This window comes from Anser brachyrhynchus (genome assembly GCF_964034855.1).
Source record: "Anser brachyrhynchus genome assembly, chromosome: 1".
Lineage (NCBI taxonomy): Eukaryota > Metazoa > Chordata > Aves > Anseriformes > Anatidae > Anser > Anser brachyrhynchus.
In genome coordinates, this window is record NC_137694.1 from 30,936,097 (window position 1) to 30,945,320 (window position 9,224).

Here is a 9,224-nt window from a genome sequence, read left to right on the forward strand (position 1 = left end):
TGATGATGCTGATGCCGATGATTACAATAATATCAGATCTTTCTCATATCTGTTATTTCTCTCTGTTACTACATCAGTTCTCTTGAAAAAATAGTTACTGTGATACACAGTGATGAATCCTGTCACTAGTAGCACCCATTTTCCCAGCCAAAAATTCCATAGAGCTTCAGGACCAATTTTTTTTTTCCAAAACTTTTTTTCAGGACCGTATTGAGAAGTTTCCTCCACAAGGTCCCACTGATTCCTGGGTTGTTGCATCAGAATTCAGATTTGCTGCTCAAATATGAGTAATGTACAATTTTAAATATTAATCATAAGTGCTAGTGAGTATAGAACAAGGGATACAAGAAGCATAAATCCCCAATTCTGAAGCTCTTTCAGGGTGTCACACATGATATAAAAAGCATTTGATGACTGCTATAGCACTTGGATATGTTTGCACTGCATCTCTAGAGACTCCATCCAACACTCCATCCAACACTTGATGGAAATTCAAGAAGCGTTAAAGTTTCATTACATGCAAAGTTCATTATTGACTGAGTGATAAAATAGGCTAGTTGCTGTCACGTGATGGTAGAAGGCATATGCTTTGGTCTGCTGTGCTGGCAATAAAAGAAAGCAGGAGGGGAGGGGGGTTATGGCTTGCTTAGTTTCACTCAAAGCCCATTATTTCTTTTGTTCCTGTAAAAATGAAGTACAAATTAATATAGATTTTACAGAGGGCTTGTAAAGATGACCAGAATTTGCTTTCTTAGTGAGCTGATCCTCAGAAAGCCCTCAAGTGTCAATAACAGAAGCCTTGTACAAGCCCAAGAATAAGATGCAGCTTTTATCCTTTTGTTTCAGAGAGGTCAAGTGAAAGCAGCCCGAGGCACCTTTACAAGAGATTTGGGCAGGTACAGTTCAGGCACAGTACTGCAGATCACGAGGCCCTGCCTGGGACCATGAGGGCGCAGAGAAGCCTGTGGTTGGCACACGTTGGACTGGGCAGCAGGGTTTTAGGATGGCAGCTGGAGTTTTGGTGTGGTGGTGTAAATTATGTCAGGTTTTATTTCTGGTTTTCTAACAACGCAATTCGCCTTCAGTTCAAATCTGTATGGATCAGCCAATACAGTAGTAAATAAATTTGTGACCAGTTACTCTCATACAATTGCCATTTGAAGTTTTTTCCTTTGCAATCCTGTGTCACTGCATATATGATTCCTTTGGTTTGCAATCATGTACGCTTCCCGTAGATACCCAGGCTATTCAGGGCCAAGTTCCTAGCTTATGAAGACAACAGAAAGTGGCTTACTTGCTTATTCTTTTTTGTTTGTTTTATTTTGAATAATCCAACACTAATTGGTTTTCAAGAACTGAGTAGCTGGATCTTCTTCCTTTGCCTTTGCTCATGATACTATTCAGCTAAGAATAGCTAACTTGTGCCTGCTCCTCAGGATACTTTTATCCCAACCATGTGTTTGGGAACTAGACAATACAGCTGTGTCTGCATGCCACATCTGCCTCACATAACAAACTCTGCCAATTCCAGCTTGGGTCTGTACATTATGCTGCCAGTCTTCCCCCAGTAACATGGAGACAGGAGAACTTTATTTGACCTGATAATCAGTTGTTATTGTCAGAACTACGCGATCAAAGAGAAATTGGCAGGACATTGGTTTGGCACCACCCTTAAAATTTGTCAGCATCATTTTATTGCAAAATTAAAGATAAATATTAATGTCCAAAACCTCTGATTTCAGTATTCACCACTTTCAAGTATCTGAACTGAGACAGGCAATGAAAACACAGCAGTGGTTCTGTAGAATAACTGAATCATAAAAATATACCATGAAGACAGGAAAATATGCTGGATCTTCCTTCTATTTTTTTTCCTGTAGTAAATGCACACGTAATTGATAGATCTTGGATTCTTGTTACCTGTGTAACAAAACACAATCATTTTTAGGAAAGAACTTGAGTATTTTACTGAACTGCACCTTTCCTAATTGGTAACAAAACCCTGGCAAGTTAAAAAACAAAACAAAACAACAACAGCAAAATAAAAAACAGATACCCAGAAGCTATATAGCACTGCCTGTATCAACAACATAGTTATTTACTTTAGGAGTGTGAACTTGTAAACTCTGCATTTCTCTTTCAGAAATTATTTACAGGAGAAATTAGAATCTAAGCATTGGTGAGGAATGCTTTCATTTGATAACTGGATTTTTTCATTTGCATGTGCTTCCATAGTGCCTGAAGAGACTTGTACATTCAAGTCTCTGATTCTGCTGTATGGATTAAACACCCTGGCCAGACTATGGGAATGTGTCAGTCATCCCTCTTAATGAGACACTGATGCCTATTGGAAATCTAAGTGACAGTGAATTAGAAAAGATACAGTCCAGCTAAAGAATCAAAATGCAAAGGCAAATGAGAGCACAAGATATTCAAAATATAACTCTCAAGAAAAAAATTGCCAAGTTTGCAAAAGAAAAAAGTTTATAATATTTTTAAATGTCTTCTTCTTTAAAATGTAAAGGAAGTCCTGCAAAGAACTTAATCAGGGGAAAAATGAAAAAAAAAAAAAAAAGCTATCAGTCAGGGCGCAGTGATGCCCTTGGGGCAGGCAGAGCAAGCCATTGGGGCAGTCTGGGTCTTCTGAGGGGTTCTCCCTTGCACAGTTCATTTTAGTTTATCTTCCCCCAAGTATAGATGAACAAGCAAAGAGTGGATGATGATCAGGATCTGGAAAATGCAGCCAAATCCACTATGCTATAAATAAATAAATAAATAAATGAATGAATAAATAAGCAGGAATAACTGCTGTTCAAATACATCATGATGGAATAAATGTAGAAGTGTTCATATCCTGTAGTTTGACACTGTGGTACAATAACCTTTATTTCTATTCTTAGCATCTGGACTGATCCTTGTGGGGGGAAGAGGGGGGGAATTAAAAAAATGAGAAATAAAACATTTGAGGGCCTAAAATATCATTATTTTGAACATTACAGACAGTGATCCTTCATTGATTGTTTTAAAGAATTTGTGGCATTTCATTCAGTACATGATCAAGATATCTGAAATATTGACGTCTAATATTGCTCCAAGAGTTTTATAGAAGACATTGAGCTAGTTATTTGAGAAATCAAGCTCTACCAAATTATTTATAAATCCAATAACAAGTATATGAGTGACACAGAAATGTAAGCAGCAGAAGTTACATTTTTTTACTCTCAGAGACCAGCTCACCTGGTGTAAACGGAAATGGCTCCATGGCAGTCTGTGGACAGTACTGTGACTTATGTCAGTTCTGGATCTGGGTGACTATTTGCACATAATCTGAATACCTGTTTCCATGAAAATATATACCTTTTGAGGCTTTCAATGCGTTTTGCTGCAAATTCAGTAGAACTAGGACACAGGTCATTCCTTGAAGCATTTATATTTACACTTCACTATAACACTGCATGTTTTACTATATAACTAACTGTAATTGAAGGAAGCAGAAAGACCAAAAATAAATATATCTTTAACCACTGGATTAAGTCAACAGGGACAACCTAACTGAGAGCTAATTTGAAATAAAGTCTTGGAAAGAGAATGGTTTCATACAACAAATATCCCATCAATAGTACGGATTACATTTTGGACCTTTGTACCCCAAAGGAAATTGTCACTTAAGTTTGGTAATTGATCTAACTGGGAACATGTTGAGGGGTAGAATTACTAAACATTAATTAAAAAGAGGGGAGGAAAATGGTGAATAAAAAATTAAAATTTCAGTTATAATAGAGTCTTTATACAGATTCATCCCATTCCTGTCTCGCTCTGGCACTATCTTCACCCAGCCTCTTTCTCTTCCTTCTTGCTAGAGACTTTTCTAGCCATTTGGACTGGGACACTAGCTTTCTCCACCTTAAAGAACAGCAGTACCCCTTTCTGGTCTAACTATGTGGGAAATAGAAATGAGAGGATATTCAATCATATCAGCACACATTAACCTGAAGTGTAACTATTATTATACATTGCCGCTTCTCACAATTCAATCAGTATTTACTCAGTATTACTTTGAGTACAACTCAAAGGTTATTAAAAAAAAAACTTTTGCTTTTCCATTGAAATACGAGTTTGAGATTGCTAGCAATCATAAAAATGATGCATGAATAGCACTGATATAGCATTGATATAATGTAGGCAGATGATATGCAAGCATCACCAATAATCTCTGTGAATGCAGCTCTGGTCACACCTGAAAGAGCCTTGCTAATATTCCTTCCATTCTGCTGGGATTAGATTGTAGACATTGGGAGGGGAATAAATAGCTACCTGCATAAAACACCCACACACTAGCAAGCGAATGGCGTTTTGAAATAAAGATATGCAGATTTATTTTTACCACAAAGGTGAAATGATTGAATTAGAACCTGAAGAGGTTCTGAGCACATTCTGTCAATAAATCACATGCCAGAACAAATAGGTCTGAATACAACCTGCATAAAAATACGCAGAATGCCAAATGGGAGTGTACACTCCTAGTGCTTATTTTTATTTAAGGCATGTATACATTTTAAAATGTGTGGAGAGTTTCAGCTAACTGCTTGCACATCAAGAAATGCATGGGAGATCAAATCCCGTGTTGATGGCTTTGTAATAGGAAGCCACAAACCTGGAACGTCACTGTGCTACTGACCTTCTGTGATTCACAACAGCATCAGACACTGAAGTAGGTTGTCAGTGTCACAAGGAAACTGAATTCTTTTTTAAAAAGGGCAGTAAGCTACTCAGAATTTTATACATGTATATATGGAGTTAATAAAAACAGGTATTAATTACAGCTGGCAAAAAAAAAAAAAAGACTTTCTGCTTATTTCTCAAGATTTGTCAAGCTGTCCCCCAATCATGTTACAATGACAAACAATTCAATTTAAAAACATATTCAAGTCTACTTATGTCAGATTCCTTTCCAAGTATGTCTCAGTTTGTTGGGTTAAGTTATAGAAAATTGCTACTTAGAAATCCAGAATCACAGAAGTAGTTTTTGACGTGAAATATCTGAGATACTTTATGTATCTTTGCCAGTCTTTACAAGAATTCATTTTGATAACACAGTGGTGATGGAAGTATTGATTCAAGTTTGCACAACACAGAAACTTCTGCATATGCTACAGAACTGCAGAAAAATATATTTATACAACAAAAGGCAATTTTCCAGCTTCCTTATCCACAAAACAAGATACGATGGTGAAATATTGATATGTCCTGCAAACATGGCAAATGTAACAAAACAAGAAAAAGCATTCAACATTTATGCAGAAGTAATGTTTTCCTCAGGGTCTCTGTCTACAAGATGAATGCTTCCTGTGATCACCGACTCTTCTTGAGCTGAGGTGTTCTCCAGCTGCTTATTTGTGCAATATGGGATGTGGCCACAAAAATACATGTAAATCCACGGGTTGGTACAACTATTTAAATTGCCGAGAAGCATGATAATGGTGAATGCTGAACCTGGAATGAAGTAGTTAAAGGGATAACAGAGTAAATTAAGCATTCATGCAAGTAACATTTTCACAATCTGCTGCTTTATGGTGTACTTGCTCATATATTAATGTTACAGTAATACTGGGAAAATCCCATGTTTTCAATGCCATTTTTAACTGTCTAAGGTATAAAGCATACTGTATTGTATGCATTTCAGAGTTAAATAGTTCTTTACAGCTCTTTTTTGATGTAGCTGCATTACATTTAAAAGCAATTGCTAACTTGCTATACAGACACATACAAACACAGATATTGATATAAATATATGTAGAGTAATACTCAAATTCACACTGATAGAAAGAATTCTTAAAACAAAGATCAGATTTATTTTTTTTTATCAGACACAGCTATTATTTATATATTTTAGGGTTAATATCTTTAAGTTTTCAATAGGTGAACTTAAATAAACTCACCTACCAGAGAGCCTGCCTTTCACAAAGAGGCAAGTATAAGTTTGACATGATTAATCTTGTTTCCAGCATGGTGTTCTTTGATACATCTACTAGGCTTTTTTTTTTTTCTTTATAAAGAGCTGTTTCATGACTTTTAATTGTCTTATAGTGTACTACAGATACTCATCAACATGATTTCAATATTCAAAAAATCAGATTTCTTAGAACACCACTGTTCTATACATTAAATAAGAAATATTTATTTTATTACATTGAATAATTAACCATTTCTTTTCATCGCAAGAGCCCCAAATACTGCCGCGATAGTATCTGAAACCTCCAAAAGTCTGAACTGAACCCTTGCCAGAGCATTACTTTCACTGTGTTGTTTGTTAATCACAGAATCATTCACCACTCAAAACACACACACCCTTACTTACATGATGTTTTCAACACATAATATATGAAGTTCTCTGTATCTAAGTCTATACAGTAGATAAACAATACAGTAATTTATTTTTAATCATAGCCAAATGATCACAGATAACTTTTACACAAAAGCAAAGTCCACATCTAAAGCTATGTGCTAGCCTGCTATGAAGTTATTAATGAGGATGGAGAGTATCTTACCTTCAGTAATGACACTTGGGAACCACACAGACCACAGCTGTGCAATGAAGAAAGGTGACCAGCAGAGAACATATGCAACAACTGTCACCACTGTCATTTTTACAGTCTTGATCATAGCCTTTGAAATACAGTTCACACTGCTTGCTCGGGATGGCAGGACTTGCTTCTGATTTGTTACTTCATATTCATTCTGTTTTTTCACATATATATTTCTTTTGATTATTTTGCAGATCTTAACCTGGCATGTGATAAGGACGGCTGAGGGAATGAAGAATATAACTACAAAAATCCAAGTCACGTATGCCCTAGGGCCCCACGGTTGAATAAATTCAGCCCAACATTCAAAGATACCTGGAGATATTTCAGTCTTAGAAAAGATAAATACCTGTGGTAGGCTAAGAATCAAGGATATAGACCAGCTGGTGCAAATGGGAATGTTCCACAGAGCTCTCTTCTTTTGGAAAGTGACCATAGGGTAGCAAACTGCTTGATATCTGTCCACTGTCATGACCACTATCATGTAAGTGGAGGCAAACATGCCCAGCAATTGTAGATACTTGATAATTCTGCACAAGAAATCTGGCCCTATGAAAACATCTGTAATATCCCATATAAGCTGAGGCAGTACTTGAAAAAAGGCTACCACTAAGTCAGCTATGCTGAGGTGAAGCATGAATACATACATCCTAGAGAGCTTCTTTCTTCTTCTCCACAGCACCAAAATGAGAATAAAATTGCCCACAGACGCTGTCAGAAATATCACCCCCAGTACAGCAATCTCTACTTGAGCTAATTGCTCATCTCTTTCTGGTCTTCCAACGGGATCTGACTTATTTGTCAAACTCAGGAATCTGTGAGTAGAAGGACTTTCAGTCTGATGTGTGCTATCCTGCATAGGAAATGAAAAATTCTTCATAGTGCACGGAAGCTACTCACAGTAGCTGCTACTTGCGACTCAGGTTGACAGCTGTGAAGTGCTGGCTGGCGAATCAACCAGCACAGGTTCAGGTTTCAGGATATCTTCGAGCGAATCTCCTCCTGCTTGTGCGAACCAAAGCACTGGACCTGTGTCTCGATAAAATTCTGCCTCTTGCTGGAGTGCAAAAAGGCTTTATATAGGCTCCGAGTCGAGCCTTATGTAACTCCAGAGTCATCTGGTAGGCTGCAGGGACCCGAGCCAATAGCAACACGAGCCACACAATTGGGTGAAATACATAAATAAAAGGAGAACTTCACAGGCTCGACATAATTAAATTACTCACTTCAGTCAAAAGCCGAACTTGTAAATAGCTGCGGCCAAAATCATGCTCAAACGATATTACTCATGAGAGTTCGCTCGGATATTTTTTACGCAACCCAGGAGTGTGTGCTTCAGCTTAATCAGAAGGAATGTTTGGACGTAGATGGAAAGTTGGGCCCCTGAGCTCAGATGCATCGTAACTGCGCTTCTCTGGGCTCCTGGGGCAAGACCACATCCTAAACGCAGCACAGACAAAGAGATACATTTTTCCATAGTTTTTTTTTTTTTTCTTTTTTGGAGGGGGGGGTATCTAAGTCACCTTATTCTGAGAAAAAAAAAATAAGAAAGAAAGAAAGAAAAGAAAAGAAAAGAAAAAAAAGGCTTTTAACTGCCCTAAAAATAATCTTTTTATTTCAAGAATGGGGTCAAGCCTTGGATGTTTGTTTGTTTGTTTGTTTGTTTCTCAGCAAAATGAAAAATAACACATGTGAAATAAGTTACTTTTAATGGGACTGTGAGTCTACTGAGAATTTAATAGGAAAATAAGTGAAAATTCAGTGGGAAATCCAACTGAGGAAAAGGTCTGTACAATGAAACGGTTTCCTAGGGTCTCTATACTCCTAGTGCTAAAGGCTGAGAGGTCATTTTTCACTATCTGATCCTTTTTATCTTTGAGTAGTAAGTCATATTATGACCACAAGAATTTCATTGTTCTTCAATCTTCCAGTGTAACTTTTGCATATTGGTAGTGGCAGATAAGAATAACAATTTTGATTTAATTTCATTTGTTCTCCCTCAGTCTGTCCTCTTAATCACAAAAAGATGGGTTTAATAAAAGGAATTAATTCAATATGAAAGATAACACATATTGGTTTGCAACCTTGTCTGAAGCTAGAGCACTCATATCCTTTTGGATAAGGTCAGGGGACTGGTAATTTGAAGTTCTTCTGAAGAGGAAACTGATAAGGTTAAAAGTATACACACTGCATGTATAGTACGCTATACATCTATACTGATTTATCTTTGTGATCATGACTATGTTATAAAAGCAGCTGAAAGATGAATAGACATCTTGAAACTGAATGTGTTCACATATCAACAGACAGGGGTAGGGCAAAATTCATAAACAGGATGCTGAACTACAAAGGTTTATAAGGGCAGTGAGATCCCTTTTCTCTCCGTCTCTTTGCCCCTTCCATCCCAGCACGGGACTGATGTTAATATCTCAAGCAAGAGTAAGACTGTGAGAGCAGACAACAGAAAAGCAGAACAGCTTCGGTAAACTTCGCCACTGACAGCAGCTATTAGAGTCCTTATCCCAGATTTATCTGAACGCTGCTGCAGCTGCCTGAGTCTACAACAGCTTTTCTTTATGACTGTGTTGTAAAGGCTATGAATCATAACAACTTAATCTAATATACCTGATTTTTTATTAT

The 9,224-nt window shown here is 37.1% G+C and overlaps 1 protein-coding gene across 1 annotated transcript; it reads right to left on the reverse strand.

The window, feature by feature from the left end:
* Nucleotides 1-627: 627 nt before the first annotated feature.
* Nucleotides 628-8,987, reverse strand: LOC308199123 (arg8-vasotocin receptor-like). Its single transcript, XM_080602722.1, has 2 exons — nt 6,549-8,987; nt 628-5,493 (listed from the first exon to the last, which is right to left on the reverse strand). The coding sequence occupies exons 1-2, from the start codon at nt 7,462-7,464 to the stop codon at nt 5,294-5,296; spliced, it is 1,116 nt and encodes a 371-aa protein (XP_080458848.1). The 5' UTR covers nt 7,465-8,987; the 3' UTR covers nt 628-5,293.
* Between the last annotated feature and the right edge of the window lie 237 nt (nt 8,988-9,224).

Excerpts from the sequence above, each read along its gene's own strand:
- LOC308199123 (XM_080602722.1), bottom strand. The coding sequence starts at position 7,464 with ATGAAGAATTTTTCATTTCCTATGCAGGATAGCACACATCAGACTGAA. Across the intron at positions 5,494-6,548 it reads CCCAAGTGTCATTACTGAAG|GTTCAGCATTCACCATTATC; the intron begins GTAAGATACTCT and ends ACTTCATTCCAG.